The 18,664-nt window shown below is 51.7% G+C and overlaps 1 protein-coding gene across 1 annotated transcript in view; it reads left to right on the top strand.

Annotated features, from left to right (window-relative positions):
* Nucleotides 1–1,331: 1,331 nt before the first annotated feature.
* The window catches only part of CD99 (CD99 molecule (Xg blood group)), a 53,521-nt gene continuing 36,188 nt past the window's right edge, over nt 1,332–18,664 (top strand). Inside the window, exon 1 of the mRNA XM_044234767.1 lies at nt 1,332–1,403. Coding sequence (XP_044090702.1) covers nt 1,332–1,403 — 72 coding nt within the window. The remainder of the gene's footprint in view (nt 1,404–18,664) is intronic.

Below are 18,664 nucleotides of genomic sequence, written 5' to 3'. Positions count from 1 at the left end.
CAGATCACGGTGGATGAGAACAGGACGTAACTCAGGAACTTGGGATGATGAGATGCACAGGACCCGGTGTGGGGAACGGCGTACCTCTCTCCCCAAACCCCCTCCTGCCCACCAACTGGCTGCTCCCCGAACCCCCTGTCCTCTTGGTTTCTTTTGGGGGACGCTTCACGGCAGAATGATGACGGATGAAATCACTGGCCATGGGAGATGGATCCAGCCGTCTACCGGTCAGGGAACGCGGCTGACACTTGCACAGGGCAACCTGCTCCCATCCCGACCAGGTTTCCCCAAAGTCAGCTCATTCACACAGCAAAGGACCCTTCTGACTGTCGCTGTTTAGGGCCGTGGAGGGTTCTGGGAACTCCGGTGCAAGGCAGGAGGGAGGAAGCGCCCACTGTATGCACTTACTGACGTGGGTACAAGTTGGTGTCCTGGTTTGACACGGAAGCAGGGGCCTCTGCTTCTCTTCCTTGCAAGGAGTCCGTACACGCCAGGCCCTTTGCCTGCAGGTCAGCGGGCAGGAGGGTGGAATAGGGTCGTGTGTATAGGGAGCGGTTCAGCTTGCAACAGGAAGGACTAGGCTGTGTAGACAACGCTGCACGGACTTAATAAAGCCAACCAGGGCCGGCACAGGAACAGGTGTGACCGAGGTCCTCGCACACCATACCTTGCAGACCCCAAACTTCCATTTGCATGGCCATGGCTTCCCATCCCTGGGCCATATTGTGTGGATCCGCTGCGGGTCTGGGGTCCCGCCCGTGAGCTGAGGGCACCTCACCAGCCCTTGGTGCCTCCGACAGCCGCGAAATATCCTTTGAGGGGATAACGAGGGTTTGTTTTGCAAACTCGGTCCAAATTCTGTTGTTGCTTGCGACCGAGGAGGGTGGGGGGCGCGTTCCTGGACGGTGCTGCTGGCCCTCCCCTGCCGCCCCCACCGCCCTGCACAAAAGGATCCGTGATGGGAAGAAACGTATGTGGGCACCCAAGGGAGGTCCTTCTCCACTTGCAATTGGCGTCCCTTTCCCGGGATCCCATGTTGGGGCTTGGGGTGGGAAGGGGGCGTCTCCAGACTATGGACATTTGTTCTGTCCAACAGCTGGTGAGCAGAGGTGTGATGTTGAGGGATCCGTGGGGCAGGGGGATCCGTGGGCCGGACGCTCTCTGGCTGGGTATGTCCACACTGCAGTCTCTGCTCCATGCACGTGGACTTAGACGCACCTGCTGCCCACGAACTGTACCCCTCGGTCAGGGCTCTGCACAGAAGACAGCATCAGAACAACGTTTAACTGCATCCAGGAGGTCCTGGATTATACGAGTCGGCTCCTGTGATGATGGAGACGGACCAGCGCCACGGCCACACCTGGAAAGCTGGAAAATCAGGAAAGCCGGTGGTATTCTTCGTGGTGAGTCCAAAGTCCTGAACATGGGGTTCCGGGTGCGAGAGTGGGGCAAGATACACGTGTCCCCTGCAGCAGAGAGAGACGGCAAATCCCTGTTCCTCCACATTGTTTGGGTCTATCCTGGCCCTCACCAGATTAGGTGAGGCCCACCCAGGCCAAAGTGGGCCATGTGGTTTGATCAGTGCAGCATCCAGCGATCACGGGATCCCCAAACCCGGTGCTGCAGTACAATGAAATGGCAAATCCCTGTTCCTCCACCGTGCTTGGGTCTATCTTGGCCCTCACCGGATTAGGTGAGACCCACCCACGCCAAGGTGGGCCATGTGGTTTAATCAGTACAGGATCCAGTGATGACAGAATCCCCAGGCCCGGTGCTGCAACACAGAGAGATGACAAAACCCTGTTCCTCCACCGTGTTTGGGTCTATCCGCCCCCCTCGACGGATTAGGTGGGGCCCACCCACAGCAAGGTAGGCCATGTGGTTTGATCAGTTCATGATCCGGTGATGACGGGATCCACAAGCCCAGTGCTGAACACAGAGAGATGGCAAATCCCTGTTGCCCCACCATGTTAAGGTCTACCCTGGCCCTCGACGGATTAGGTGAGGCCCACCCATGCCAAGGTGGGCCATGTAGTTTAATGAGCGCAGGATCCAGTGACGATGGGATTCCCCAAGGCTGCTACTGCAGCACACAGAGACAGCAAATCCTTGTTCGTCCTCAGTGTTTGGGTCTATCCTGGCCCTCGACGGATTAGGTGAGGCCCACCCACGCCAAGGTGGGCCATGTGGTTTAATCAGCTCATGATCCGGTGATGATGGGATCCACAAGCCCAGTGCCGAGTACAGAGAGATGGCAAATCCCTGTCCCCCCACCGGGTTAAGGCCTACCCTGACCCTCGACGGATTAGATGAGGCCCACCTACGCCGAGGTGGGCCATGCGGTTTAATCAGCACAGAATCCAGCCATGACAGGATCCTCAAGCCCAGTGCTGCAGCACACAGAGACGGCAAATCCTTGTTCCTCCACCGTGTTTGGGTCTATCCTGCCTTTCTGCGGATTTGTGAGGACCATCCACACCATGGTGGACCATGTGGTTTAGTAAGTGCAGGACCAGCTATGACGGGATCCTCAAGCCTGGTCCTGCAGTACAGTGAAATGGCAAATCCCTGTTCCTCCACCGTGTTTGGGTCTATCCTGGTCCTCGCCAGATTAGGTGAGGCCCACCCACGCGAAGGTGGGCCATGTGGTTTAATCGTTGCAAGATCCAGCGATGACGGGAACCCCAAGTCCAGTGCTGCAGCACACAGAGATGGCAAATCCCTGTTCCTCCACAGTGTTTGGGTCTATCCTGGTCCTTGACAGATAAGGTGAGGCCCACCCACACCTAGGTGGGCCAGGTGGTTTAATCCGCGCAGGATCTAGGATAATGGGATCCCCACGCCTGGTGCCATAGCACAGAAAGATGGCAAATCCCTGTTCACCTACCATGTTACGGTCTATCCTGGCCCTCGACGGATTAGGTGGGGCCCACCCACGCCAAGGTGGGCCATGTGGTTTAATCAGCTCATGATCCAGTGATGACGGGATCCACAAGCCCAGTGCTGAGCACAGAGAGAGGGCAAATCCCTGTTCCTCCACCGTGTTAAAATCTATCCTGGCCCTCGACAGATTAGGTGAGGCTCACCAACACAAAGGTGGGCCATGTGGTTTAATCAGCACAGGATCCAGCCATGACAGGGTCCCCAAGGCCAGTGCTGCAACACAGAGAGACGACAAATCCCTGTTGCTCCACCTTGTATGGGTCTATCCTGGCCTTCTGTGGATTAGGTGAGGCCCACCCACACCATGTTGGGCCATGTGGTTTAATCAGCACAGGATCCAGCGATGGTGGGATTCCCAAGCCTGGTGCTGCAGTACAGTGAAATGGCAAATCCTTGTTCCTCCACTATGTTTGGGTCTATCCTGGCCCTTGCCGGATTAGGTGAGGCCCATCCGCACCATGGTGGGCCCTGTGGTTCAATCAGCACAGGACTCAGGATAACAGGATCCCCACACCTGGTGCTCCAGTACAGAGAGTTAGCAAATCCCTGTTCCTCCACTGTGTTTGGGACTATCCTGGTCCTCGACGGATTAGGTGAGGCCCACCCACGCCAAGGTGGTCCATGCGGTTTAATAAGCCCATGATCCAGCAATGATGGGATCCCCAAGCCCCGTGCTACAGTAGAGTGAAATGGCAAATCCCTGTGCCTCCACCGAGTTTGAGTCTATCCTGGACCTCGCCGGATTAGGTGAGGCCCACCGATGCCAAGGTGGGCCATGTTGTTTAATCAGCACAGGATCCAGCGATGATGGAATCCCCTAGCCAGGTGCTGCAGTACAATGAAATGGCAAACCCTTTTCCCCCACCGTCTTAGGGTCTATCCTGGTGCTTGCCGGATTAAATGAGGCCCACCCACGCCAAGGTGGGCCATGTGGTTTAATCAGCTCATGATCCGGTGATGACGGGATCCACAGGCCCAGAACTGAGCACAGAGAGATGGCAAATCCCTGTTCTCCCACCGTGTTAAGGTCGATCCTTGCCCTCGACTGATTAGGTGAGGCCCACCCACGCCAAGGTGGGCCATGCAGTTTAATCAGTGCAGAATCCAGCGATGACGGGATCCCCAAGGCCAGTGCTACAACACAGACAGACGGCAAACCCCTGTTCCTCCACAGTGTTAGGGTCTGTCCTGGCCCTCGACAGATTAGGTGAGGCCCACCCACGCCAATGTGGGCCGTGTGGTTTAAGCAGTGCAGGACCAGCTATGACGGGATCCCCAAGCCTGGTCCTGCAGCATAGAGAGACGGCAAAACCCTGCTCCTCCACTGTGTTTTGGTCTATCATGTCCCTCGCCAGATTAGGTGAGGCCCACCCCCACCGAGGTGGGCCATGTGGTTTAATCACCTCATGATCTGGTGATGACGGGATCCCCAAGCCCATCCTGCTGCACAGAGAAACGGCAAATCCCTCTTCCTCCACCGTGTTTGGGTCTATCCTGGCCTTCTGCGGATTAGGTGAGGCCCACCCACACCATGGTGGGCCATGTGGTTTAATCAGCGCAGGATCCAGCGATGTTAGGGTCTATCCTGACCCTCGCCAGATCAAGTGAGGCCCACCCACGCCAAAGTGGGCCATGTGGTTTAATGAGGCAGGATCCAGGATAATGGGATTCCCAAGCCCGGTGCTGAGCACAGAGAGACGGCAAACCCCTGTTGCTCCACCATGTATGGGTCTATCCTGGCCCTCGACGGATTAGGTGAGGCCCACACACGCCAATGTGCGCCATGTGGTTTAAGCAGTGCAGGACCAGCTATGACGGGATCCCCAAGCCTGGTCCTGCAGCACAGAGAGACAACAGAACCCTGTTCCTGCACTGTGTTTTGGTCTATCCTGTCCCTCGCCGGATTAGGTGAGGCCCACCCCCACCAAGGTGGGCCATGTGGTTTAATCAGCTCATGACCCAGTGATGACGGGATCCCCAAGCCTGTACTGCTGCACAGAGAGACAGCAAATACTTGTTCCTCCACGTGTTTGGGTCTATCCTAGCCATCTGCGGATTAGGTGAGGCCCACCCATGCCATGGAGGGTCATGTGGTTTAATCAGCTCAGGATCCAGCGATGATGGGATCCCCAAGCCTGGTGCTGCAGTACAGAGAGATGGCAAATCCCCGTTCCCCCACCGTGTTTGTGTCAATCCTGGTCCTCGCCAGATTAGGGGAGGCCCACCCACACCTAGGTGGGCCATGTGGTTTAATCAGCGCAGGATCCAGTTATGATGGGATCCCCAAGCCCAGTACTGCAGCACAGAGAGATGGCAAATCCCTGTTCCTTCACAATGTTAGGGTCTATCCTGGCCCTCGACAGATTAGGAGAGGCCCACCCACGTCTGGTAGGCTATGTGGTTTTACAGCACAGGATCCAGGATAATGGGATTCCCAAGCCTGGTGCTGAGCACAGAGAGAGGGCAAACCCCTGTTCTTCCACCATGTTTGCGTCTATCCTGGCCCTCTCCGGATTAGGTGAGGCCCACCCATGCCAACGCGGGCCATGTGGCTTGATCAGCTCATGATCCAGCGATGATGGGATCCTCAATCCCAGTGCTGCAGCACAGAGAGAGGGAAAACCCCTGTTCCTCCACCGTGTTATGATCTATCCTGCGCCTCAACGGAATAGGTGAGGCCTGCCTACGCCAGGATGGGCCATGCGGTTTAAACAACACAGGATCCAGTGATGACAGATTCCCCAAGCCCAGTGCTCACCAGATTAAGTGAGGCCAACCATGCCAAGGTGGGCCATGTGGTTTAGTCAGCACAGGATCCAGTTATGACGGGATCCCCAAGCCTGGTCCTGTAGCACAGAGAGATGGTAAATCCCTGTTCCTCCACAGTGTTTGGGTCTATCCTGGCCCTTCACCGATTAGGTGAGGCCCACCCACGCCATGGTGGGTCCTGTGGTTTAACCAGCTCATGATTCGGCGATGATGGGATCCCCAAGCCCAGTGCTGCAGCACACAGAGATGGCAAATCCCTGTTCCTCCACCCTGTTAGGGTCTATCCCGTCCCTCACCGGATTAGGAGAGGCCCACCCACATCTAGGTGGGTCAGGTGGTTTAATCAGCGCAGGATCCAGGATAACGGTTTCCCCAAGCCCAGTACTGCAGCATAGAGAGATAGCAAATCCCTGCTCCTCCACAGTGTTAGGGTCTATCCTGGTCCTCAACAGATTAGGTGAGGCCCCCCCACGACAAGGTAGGCTATGTGGTTTAATCAGCACAGGATCCAGTGATGACGGGTTCCCCAAGCCCTGTGCTTCAACACAGAGAGATGGCAAATCCCTGTTCCTCCACCATGTTTGTGTCTAGTCTGGCCCTCGACAGATTAGGTCAAGGCCCACCTATGCCAAAGTGGGCCACGCGGTTTAATCAGCCTAGGATCCAGCAATAACAGGATCCCCAAGCCAGTCCTGCTGCACAGAGAGACGGCAATCCTTGTTTTTCCACCGTGTTTGAGTCTATCCTGGCCTTTGACGGATTAGATGAGGCCCACCCACACCATGGTGGGCCATGTGGTTTAATCAGAGAAGGATCCAGCGATGGTGGGATCCCCAAGCCCGGTGCTGCAGTATAGTGAAATGGCAAATCCCTGTTCCTCCACCATGTTTTGGCCATCCTGGCCCTCGGCAGATTAGGTGAGGCCCACCCACGCCAGGTGGGACTTGTGGTTTAATCAGCACAGGAACTAGCTATGACGGAATCGAATCTCCATGCCTGGTCTTGCAGCACAGAGAGATGGCAAATCCGTGTTCCTCCACAGGGTCTTGGTCTAGTCTGGCCCTCGCCTGATTAAGTGAGGCCCACCCACGCCAAGGTGGGCCATGTGGTTTAATCAGCACACGAGCCAGTTATGGCGGGATCCCCAAGCCTGGTCTTGCACCATAGAGAGATGGCAAATCCCTGTTCCTCCACAGTGTTTGAGTCCAACCTGGCCCTCGACTGATTAGGTGAAGCCCACCCATGCCTAGGTGGGCCGTGTGGTTTATTTAATCAGCTCAGGATCCAGTGATGATGGGATCCCCAAGCCCGGTCCTGCAGCACAGAGAGATAGCAAGTCCTTGTTCCTCCACAGTGTTAGGGTCTATCCTCGCCCTCGACGGATTAGGTGAGGCCCACCCACACCAAGGCAGGCCATGTGGTTTAATCAGTGCATGATCTGTTGATGACGGGATCCCCACCCCCGTGCTGAGGGCCATGCGAGGATGCAGGAGACCCTAGGGGAAGGCTTAGGGGAGTCTGAAGGAGATTCAGCCCTTCCGTTGACGTCCAGTTGGCCATCCTTCTTTCTGCTCCCATTTGTCTTAAAAAGTCAGAAAGTCCCAAGTATTGTTTTCCCAAAGTGCCTTTCAGAGTTCAAGTTAGAACTGTCTCATTGGGCTGGATCCCAGGATCCTGGGCCTATGACCTGAGCTGAAGGCAGATGCTCAACCCACTGAGCCCCCCAGGCGCCCCAGCAAAACGCCTTCCTACTGCACGGTCTTCCTGCCAAGAAGAGACAAAACGTTTCAGACACAATGATGGGACATTTCGAACGCTCGTCCACATCTGGGTTTTTTTTGTTTCTTGTTTTTTTTTTTTGTTTTTTTAAATTTTATTTATTTATTTGACAGACAGAGATCACAAGTAGGTGGAGAGGCAGGCAGAGAGAGAGGAGGAAGCAGGCTCCACCGCTGAGCAGAGAGCCCGATGCGGGGCTCGATCCCAGGACCGTGAGATCATGACCTGAGCTGAAGGCAGAGGCTTTAACCCACGGAGCCACCCAGGTGCCCCAATAATCATCTGTTTTTAAGAGCTGAGTTTTCTTAGCTCTTTTCAGTAATAAGACTGAGGCATAAGCCCCGGGAAGGAATGGGGTTTCTGTAAGATCCTGTGACCTTGAAGGCTCAGACGGGGACCTTGTTTGGAAATAGGGTGTTCGTAGATGTGATTAAGGGAAGGATCGTAGGATAAGCTCATGCTGGATGAGGGTGGCCCTAAATCCAATGACAGGGGTCCTTGTAAGAGACCAGAAGAGGAGACACAGCCACAGAGGAGAAGCCACGGGAAGATGGAGGCAGAGATGGGAGGCGTGTGGCCACCAGTCCTGGGAGGCCTGGAGCTCCAAAAGTTGGAAGAGCCTGGAAGGACCCTCTCCTTCAGCCTCCGGAGGGAGCACAGCCCTGTCCCACCTGCATCTCAGTGGCCCTGCCCTGCCTGGACCTCATCAGCCCCGCCTGGATCTCAGCAACTCTGCCCCACCTGGATCTCAGGGGTTCTGCCCTGCCTGGATCTCAGACTTCTGGTCTCCAGAGTTGGAGGAGCATAAATTCCTTGTCACTGTAAGTGCCCTGTTCGTGACCATTTGTCACAGCTGCCTGAGAAAGTTCATCTGCAACCCTGCTCTCCTCCCTGGGGCCCCAGGCTGCTGCATTCCCCCACGATGAGCTACAATTCCTGACTCAGAACCCAGTCCTTTGCAGCCACTAGCTCAGGGATCTACAGCTCCAGAAAACAGCCCAGGGGGTGCCCATCCCTGGCTTCCTCATCCTTACATGGCTTCTTCTACCCTGCAAACACCTGGGGCTGTGGGCCCTTTATCTTGTCCCTGCCACGGTGACTGATAGACCACGCCTTTTCTGCTACCTGGTGTGCCCAGGTCCTGGGGACCTGCATCCTTCAACACCTAGTGGTGTCCACAGCTGCTTCTGATGGGTCCGGTTTGATGCCTTCAACGTTTTCACACCCACCTTCATTTCCTGACCCTACAAACAAAACCGGATCCGGCAGCCGGAAATAATTCAAAGCCGTGGAAACCCTTCTCCTCCCTCAAGAATCCTTGGAAAGACAACACAGGGATTCCCACCCCGTGTGGTATGAAGCAAGAAGGTTCTTCAGCATCGATCTAAAAGGGCTCATTCATCCGGCGCCTGGGGATTTGGGGACCATGACCATATCCTGCAAGAACTTTGTAGAGAGCTGCCGGTCCATAAATACCTTTCTTGGCTGGCTGGTAGGAAATAGATGTTGAATCGGCCAATGCTTCCCGTCTGCAGGAGCTAATGGAGATGCAAACGTGTCACAGTGGGTTGAATTGTTGAGTGTGGAAGTGGGTGGGACTGTTGTTTCTGGAGCAGACTGCACCAGCCGGGATGCCCCAGTTCTGATTTTATAGTGTAGCTACCGGGGAGAGGGTCGCCTTGAGGGGGAGCTGGCTCGCACAGGACTGTTGGGGCTAGTCTTGAGTCCTTGCAATTTTCTAAGTCATAATTATTTCAAAATGGAAAATGCTGTGGTGTGTGTTGTGTGTGTGTGTGTGTGTGTGTGTGTTTTAATCTCACTGAAAACAGTTTGGAAAAGTGGTATGTGTTATACTTTGCGGCATACTTCCGAATCTAAATTCCCTTTGGGATCGTGAAATGGTGTGTCTGTCACCAAAAATGACTGCCTGTGTAGCTTTGAGGTCAGTGTGGTGTCACTGGTTGTAGAAAAGAGGCAGTTTTAGGGTAGTGTGGGGTGTAGGGACCCTCCCGGTTTCTTTGAAAGCAGGGTTTACCCTTTACCGGAATTCATGATGAGATCGGATCAAGTAATGGGTGTGTAAACACAGACACACACACACACACCCCTAGCAGAACGCATGGATGGAATTGCCATTTATTGAGTTGTTGACCTAAAGAACACAGAAGCAGAATGTCCAGGCATCCTGACTCTCCAGGAGAAGGTGGGCCTTCAGAAATGAGCTCTTCCAATGCCAACCTATAAGTCAACCACATTGGGTCTGTTTCCTTGATTTTATAATAAGGATATTCATTTCCTCAGAAGATCAAAAAAGCAGTCCAGGTGTGTAGTTGGCCATCACCCCACTTGGAATGGACAATACAACAGGAAAAGGGGAGTATGCGTCTTATATTCAAGTAAATGGTACGAAATCCCATTGGATTTCTTTTGCATGGAGACGGCCAACATAGACCACCTAGGAAAATACTCCTCAAGTCTGGGAGGAACTGATCAACCACAGACCAGCTCGCTTGACCTTGACTTCCAGCAAGAATTAACTACAAGAAGAAACCCCGGAGAGCTGGTACCCATTCATGAACAGGCTACCTTGTCTACCTCCCCTTCCTCCAAAACCAAAGGGACCGCAGACTCCTTGGAGATGTTATCTTAAGTCCCTGGAGGTGATAGGAAGCACGTCGAGGTCTTGGTAGATACTTAAGAAGGTGTGTCCTCTTGGGGGTAGATATGACGCGTGAGGAACTCCTGTGTGTGCAGCTGCTCAGCTTTTGCAGCGGGACGAAACACTCCAAAATCTGGTGTCTTCAAACACTAACCATTGGTTTCACTCATGATTCTGTGTCTGGGCACTTGGGGCTGAGGTCATCTGGGCAGTCCTTCTGGGGTGAGCTCGACTCCATCTTGAGTCAGTGGTCAGCTGCTTGGTGGATGAGGCACGGCTGATTTCGGTCTTAGCCAGGACAGCTCACCTGGTCTCCATGGATCCTCTCAGACTTGAGCATATGGTGACCGGGCAGGTTTCCAAGGCGGGGAGCCAAAACACTCAGAAATGTGGCTGATCCTTCTGTTGCCTTCTACTGACCAAAGCAAGCGACAGCATCAGCTAGACATGGTGGGGGCAAGGACTCCACCTGTCCATGGCACAGCCTGCAAAAAATGCCGAAACAGGGAGGAAATTAATTGCACTCCCTTTTGCAAATAATCTTCACCACATTCGGTGGAGACCCCAAACACCCAACGCCTGAGAAGATATGGCTCGCCCACGGCGTGTCAGAAGAACTCCCCAGCCTGGGCCATACTCTCCATTTGGAAAACGAACTATGCTTTGCATTTCTCAGTGCTCTGTTTAAACGTCACCCAACCTCTGTGTGCAGAGATCAGGCTTGTGCCGTGGCATGAACTTTAGCTGGTGGAACCTGTTGGCCTTACTCTTCTGAGCCTTTCCTTGAGCTGGAAAAAGGCTGTGCCCGTAGGGAGTGCGGTGTGGTCTTGGTATTCCCGAGTCAAGAACACCAAAGACGAGGTCCATGAGAAAGAGAGATGGGTTGTTTTTTCCCATGCATACGGGTCGAAACCTTCCTGCCTACAAGGCATATCACCGGAAAACACCCACTCTTGACCAAACGTCAATGATTTATGGCCATCCTGGGGTGTAGAAAGGTCTTCCAACCAACAATGGGCGGCTCTCTCCAGGCATCATCTCTGACGGCACATACATCAGATCTAGGCAGATCGCTTTGGTGAGCTCTGGAAGAGCCAGGAAAACTAGCAGGAGGACATGGGGATTTTGGTTTCTGGGGAGAGGAATAAACGTTCCCCAAAGTTGGAAATACATTCTTTACTTGGCTCATAAATAACCATGATCTGAGCAAAAAAATAATAAATTCCTCCCTTCCCAAGTTCTCTGGAAAAGATCCCCTTCTCTCTGCACTGCAAGTTAAGGCTCTCAAAATAGAGATTTTGAGAAACTTGGGGGTTTCCCAGATTTCCTCCTGTTCCCCTGCCTCCACCCCTGAAACCGTCCCTTCATTCCGCCTTCAGTTACTGTCCTGTCTGAACCAAGTCTCAGCCTACAATCGTCTACCTTACAATGTTGCTGGGGCTTCCCTTTGTCTCTGGATGAAGATACACTGCTTGGTAAACATCCAAAGTCCATCGCCATCCGGTTCCAGCTACCTCCGCAGCCAGACCTCCCTACTCTTTCCCCTACTCGTTGCATGCCATGGATGTTTTCCCCCGATATCTGCAGCACGGCTCATGCAGGAAAAAGCTCTAGAATGCATCCCCACCCTCTCTCTTTCTGGAAACCCCATAAGAGTCTTTCAATGTAATTTCCTTGGTGAAACATTTCCAAACCCTTGGGCATGGTCTCGGATTTCTCTTCCTTCCCTTGGCAGTGTGTGGTCATCATCTATACAACACATCATGTTGTGTAGACTGTAGAGGGTTTTCTAGTGTCCCTCAAAAGACCAAATGGGCTATTTGGTCTTTTGACCAAATGGGTTTTCTAGTATCCCTCAAAAGACCAAATGGGCTAACGGGTGAAATGATTAATTCACCTTTCCATGCTCAGTACCTAGGTCAAGATCCTCAGCACACCCTACGCTAAAGAACCGTGTTCTGCATATATGAACCTAATTTCCACATGGTCTTGCGTTAAGATCCCGCATCCCAGAACATGCTGAGCCGCTGTGACGCACATACCGTGGATATTTCTGTCCCGTGTCCACTTGTAGGATCTTAGCATTCCCCATCACTTGAAATTGGCCACATAGTTGTGGCTGCTTTGATGAAGAGACATTGCATAAGGGATGACTTGGTGTTCCCTCTCTCCTTCTGGAAGGTCACTGTGGGAACCCAGCTGTCCCAATGTCAGGAAGCCCAAGCCACTGGGAGGTGTTCTGTCTCACCAAACGTCTCAGCCGGGGATGATTTCATGGGGTGGCACCTTGTGCAGTCAGACCTCCTCTCAGAAGGGGGGCTCCATGCTTGGCTTAATGCTCCGTTGCCGCCATCTTGAAATTCTTAATGAAGTTGGGACAACGGGGCAAAATTGGCCCAGTCCCACCAGGTGGCAGATTTTTTTTTTTTTTTTTTAGCAAAATGCATTTTTAGTTAAAATGCATTTTAACAAAATGCATAGTGCTGCTTTAAAGCACTAATTTTGGGGACAGTATGTGAAGCAAAATTGGAACCATGATGCATCCTAGAATTAGTATGTATGCTAACTTTTGCCGTGTACCATTTTCATATGCACATGTACACACGTGTTCCGTGTGTCTATGAGTCTGTGTGTGTCCTTGTAGGATAAAGGAGATGACTAGGGTTTCATTATCTCAATGCATAGCCTTTGGTGCTGAGCTCACTTTTGCTTTGATGCATTCCATTGAGTAACGTGCCGTGTCTGTGTGTCTGTGTTGGGGTTTCAGCCATGGGCTGACGTAGAAACACCACCAAGCCTGCTCACAGCCTATCAGGAGACTCAGATGCCCACAAATAAACAAAAATAAATTCAAACAGCTCTTGGTCCAGGTTCTGTGTTTTGGGAAACTGTAGGACAACTCCCTCTGGCCCATCACTGTGACCATCATGGCCAACGTTTGTCATGGGGAAGACTCCATTCTAGGCCCCAGACATGGTACTAGCAGCCCTTAGAGACAAAGAGGATTCATGCTTCAAATGCAGTTCAATGTCTCAACTTATCTGTGGTTTGAGGAACAGATAATCCTTCTGAGCAATCACCGGAAGGTCAGCTGTAGCCTAACGCTAGGTCACAATGCCTATGTCATCCACCTCGCTTGATCTCATCACGTGGACATTTTATCATCTCAAGAATGGAAAAGGGGACGTACAGAACAGTAAGACAATTTGAGGGAGACAGAGGCCACATTCTCAAAACTTTTGTTACGGTGTCTTGTCCTAATCATTCTGTTTTATGATGAGTTATTGGGTTTTTTTCCTTTGTTTGTTTTTAAGGGCTGCAGGCATAGTCTGGAGCCCAACACAGGGCTTAAACGCACGACCCTGACATCAAGACCTGAGCGGACATCAGGAGTGGGATGTTCAACCGACTGAGCCACCCAGGTGCCCCTGATTAGTTATTGTTTGTCTCAGGCTGTGCCCGGCTGATAAAATAATTTTACGAAAGATATGCAAGTTCAGGGAAAAATACAGTGCATATAGGGTTTGGGACTGGCTGCAGATCCAAGCGTGTACTTGGAGCCTTGGAACCTGTCCCCCGAGGATGAAGGGGGACTCCTGGACTCTGGGAAATTGATTTGTTCTTGATTCTAAGCCAGAGTAACCACGAGCTTTAGCTCCTTCAACAAAGTAGTTGTTTCTGGGTTAGGAAGCTTCACTACATCCTTTGATTTCTGCAGGGGCCCCGACCTACACTGCACTTAAGAGGGGATAAACACATGAACACACGAACCTTTTGCTAAATTAACGAAAGCACTGTTTTCGAAATAAACTGGACCATGGATGGGCACAGACCGTGAGGTTTCTAAGGTAAAAACTCTAGCTTACAACACGCTTTTTATCTTTGGCTGCTGTGAACGCTCTGAGGAAAATGCTGGTGGTTTGGAGGCAGTCAAGAGGCAGGGAGGAACAAATAGCCTGGACTCAGGATCAAAAAATTCTTGGTTCTCATCCCAGCCTGCCATGGATGGCTCCATGGGACCAGGAAGTTTCCTCATCAACACAAGTGGGCTAGCCAGTCCAATGCCTCTACTTCATAGTTGTTTCCCAACATGGAAGTAAGTTATAATATGGCACAATGGTATCTGGTAAAAGGTTCATTTGTTTCTTTGTCCGTCCGTCCAACCATCCATCCATCCGTCCATTCACCCATACAACTATCTATTTATCTATCTATCTATCTATCTATCTATCTATCTATCTATGCATTCTACCATCCATCCATCCATCCATCCATCCATCCATCCGTCCGTCCATCCATCCACACATCCATCCACACATCCATCTACTTACCCATCCAACCATCCATCCATACATCCATCAACCCATACAACTATCTATCTATCTATACATTCTACCATCCATCCATCCATCCACACATCCATCTACTTATCCATCTATCCATCCAACTATCCATCCAACCATCCCTCCATCCATCCATCCATCCATCTATCCAACCATCCATTCACCCAACTATTCAACCATCCATCCATCCATCCATCCATCCATCTATCCACCCACATATCCACTGACACATCCAACTACTCATCGTTCCGCCTGCCATTCTACTGACTCAGGAAATTTCTCCTCAACATCTGTTCAACAGACACCATGTGTGATGGCCAGACCCGTCTTAGCTGTTTTGATTGCCCATAAGGAACTCATATCAGGTTTCTATTATAAACTGGGCTCAACCTCTGGTAACAAAGACCAGAAAGAAAACGGGTTTAAATAAGACTGAAGCAAATATGACTTTTTCTTAAAAAAAAAAAAAAAGATAAAAATGTTACTTCTCTCTTCCTATGGTCAGTCATCGTACAAGAGTAGCTCCCTTCCTCTGGGTTACCTCCTTCTCCAGACTGGCTGCTGGGGCTCCAGGCATCAACCTGGTATTCCAGGAAAGCACAAGATGAAGCAGGGAGAGGGCTAAAAGACCCACTTGCCATCCATCCATCCATCCATCCATCCAACCATCCAACCATCCATCCAACCATCCATCCATCCATCCATCCATCCAACCATCCATCCAACCATCCATCCATCCATCCATCCATCCATCCATCCATCCATCCCTCTAACCATCCATCGTTTAAGGAATATTTCAGAAGTTTTCTTCAACAATTTCTGCTTACACTTATTTCATGGACCAGAACTTACTTGTTGGTTACATTTAACTGCAAGGAAGACTGAAGACAATGGTCTTCCAGCTGCCATATTGCCAACATCCAGAGGTTGTTGGCAAGTCCCTTAGTATGGAAGAAGGTAGAAGTCTTGCATACAATGCATAGTCTTGCATGTACCCAAGATGAATGGATGGATGGACAGATGTAGATCTATATGTAGAAGTAAGTGTGGACATTTATATACATGCATACTCTGTGTGTGCATCGCTGTGTGTGTGTCTGTGTGTGCGTGTGTGTGTCCTGATAGCCCAAAGGTAATAAAAAAGCTTCATTACCTAAATGCTCAGCTTTTCATGGCACGCTCATTTCTGTTTTGCTTGATTCAGCGGAGTAATTAAGCATCTGAAAGGCAGTCTCTGTGCGTTGGCTCTCAGCCAGGTGCGGAGATAGAATAAAAAAACAAGACTGCTCAGAGACTTTGGGGAGACTCAGATAAACACAAATAAATACATGTAAATCAAGGGCTATTAAAACTAAGCACTGCTCTCTGAGGCAGAGCTACGGCGACTTGATTTCACTGCTGTATTGCAAAGTGTGGGCCCTTGGGTAGCTGTTGAGTGGCTGAGTGTACTAAGGAATCACTGAGAAGAGGGATCCCAAAGAACTTGGGGAAGACAAGACTGAAAAGAGGGAACAGGAGCAGATAGGAGGGGACTCAGAGGAGGGAAGTGCTGGGGGGCCTTGTCCTGATGAAAACATCTTGGCCAAAAGGTCTAGTGCTGCCCAAGCTTAAAGATGAAAACCTGAACCTTAAAAGGGCAGTGGAGACCGTCTGATTCAGGGTAAGGCAGTGGTTATGTGTGTACCCGATTGCAAATGTGTCCATTTTCACTGACTCTCCAAGAATAATTGAGATATCAAGACAAAGTCTGGAGGACAAGATTTGGTGTGACTAGGAGCGAAGAACATCCATCATCTATCCATCATCCATCCATCTAACCTTCTAACCTTCCCTCCATCCAATCACTAACCATCCATCATCTATCCATCATCCATCCATCTACCCACTAACCATCCATCCATCCGTCCATCCATCCATCCATCCATCCATCCATCCATCTGTCCATCATTATCTTCCAGGAGCTAGGTCCTTCCTGAAGTTAGGACCACACTCGGGCGGCATTCCCCACATTGTCGCCCTTACTGCTACAAAACACGGTCACCTCCAAGTTCGACAATGACGCAGATTCCGTGCAGAGAGTTCAGCAAATGCAGGTAACAAAGACATCCCTTGCTTTGCAAGAAGGAACCAGGGCTATGGGTTCGGCGTGTGCCCCGAGTCGTTCTCTTAAACCCCAGAGAGCGTTTCGATGCAATGCAGTTGGGTTTAGGCCGTGGTTTTTCATTGATTTCGCCGTGGTTTTTCATTGACTTCGGTGCTTTCAAAAGGCTGCCGTTTCCCTTCCTGGCTTACGTGGATTGCCTGTCGCTTCTGTTCTTGTGTTGCAGGAAGTGTGTGCTTTTCTGCCCTCCCGTTGCTGTAAACAATACTCTTTTAAGTGGAGGTTGCTAGGGACTGAATGTTTGCATCCCTCCAGAAATGCAATTATGAGTGCGGAAGGGCTGAGCCCAGTGGGCGGGTATCGGCAGGTGGGGAACGGTGACAGGTGACCGGACAGATGTCTGTGGTACTTTGGAATAACGGTGGCCCAAGCCGGCTCTACAGTACCCCTTCCCAGAACCGAAACGGAGTGTTGTTCTCCGCAGAAATGGAGCCCGGGGTCGTGGGGCTGGGTGCTGAAGGCTGGGCCAGCCCGGGGAAGGGCTCTGCTTGCAACTCCAAGGGCCTGGTCTCGTGCTGGGCTCCCTGCTGCCTCCCTGATCTAAGGGGCTCAGTCTATGAAGCACCTGCCTTCGGCTCAGGTCATGATCTCAGGGCCTGGGTTCGAGTCTAGCACCGAGCTCTCTGCTCAGCGGGGAGCCTGCTTCTCCCTCTCCTTCTGCTGCTCCCCCCGCTTGTGTGCTCTCTCTCTCTGTCACATTAATAAATAAAATCTTAATAAAAAAAATAAGCAAGCAGAAGACAAATATTTTAGGTCCCCCCCCAATCATTTAGTGATCTAGTACCTACTCCCCCGCATACTTCTTGCAGAACTTCCTGCAAACGTGGCAAAGAGACACAAAAGTTCAGGACTTTGTGATTTTTTTTTTTTTTTAAAGGGGAATGAAAGAATGAAAAAACAAAAAGTCTCTCCCCAGCCCGGAGCCAGCCGGGAGGAATCAGAGCCAGGAAACCAGGCGTACGGCTCCCCTCACTGCGGGAGGACCCAAGTTTGACCTGGAGCACATTCCTGAGTCCCTTACGCAGGGTTTTAAACCCCTATGAGCTCCCCAAACAGCAGACCAGCCGGAGCCAGAGTATTGATAATCCTGGGCCTCGCTGACCCTTGTGAGTTCCAGCAGCTAGGTAGGACCTGGACCCTGCCACCTTGCGATAACTGCGGCCCTGAGTCCCCCCCACCTTGCAAGCCCTATCCTGGTCAGACATACACCCCGAAGCTTCAAACGCCCCCCATTCCGTGGTCCAGAGAAGACACTGCTTCGGGAAATTGCAAGGAAAATCCTCCCTTTTCCCGTTCTTTGCTTTGGTTGCGTCTTTGGACTCGAGGGCCACAAAGAGGGGACCTCCCCGCCCCACCCCCCGGCCAGCTTTGGGTTGCAGTGAGGACAGAGTGTTCCCAAGGAGACGGAGACAGATGCCCAAGCCCTTGCAACCGGGAATGGCCACTTGGAAGTTCCCCCGCTGGACAGGTCTTGCTTTCTGCAAACTTCTGCTAGGACAGCTGAGGTTGGTCCGTCTCCCGCCCGCCCCGCAGGAATAATGGTCTTTTCTGTTCTGCTTTCTAAGATTACTTTTTTCTCTGTGCATTGGGTTCCTGGGGCCCACGTCGAGACCCGCTTTCTAGGTCGAGAGACAGAGCGCAGTGGTCTCACAAAGAATGGCCTGTCAATGACAGAGAAGGGCTAGTCCGTAGGTGTGTGTGTGTGTCTGTGCGTGTGTTACAGGGGATGCCAAAAACGCTGAGACCTTCCTCTGGTCCTGAGTCCCAAACAGCAGAGCAAGAAGCCTGCGCGAAAAGGACCCTTCCTCCCTCCACCCTGTCTAGGTCTTCACGAATGTCCTTCAAAGATCTCTTCGGCGGCACCTGGACACACCTCAGGGGCCTCCGTCAATTAATTTAATTTTTATTCTGCAGCTTAGACCTCGACACCAGAGCATCTGCGAAACATGATGGAAATGTTCATTCTGAGCCAAGGAAGGTGGCCCTTAAGAGAAAAAAAAAAATCAGCTT

This window comes from Neovison vison, chromosome X (genome assembly GCF_020171115.1).
Source record: "Neovison vison isolate M4711 chromosome X, ASM_NN_V1, whole genome shotgun sequence".
Lineage (NCBI taxonomy): Eukaryota > Metazoa > Chordata > Mammalia > Carnivora > Mustelidae > Neogale > Neogale vison.
The sequence above is the reverse complement of the archived record's forward strand: the minus strand, read 5'-3'. Positions and strand labels throughout refer to the sequence as shown.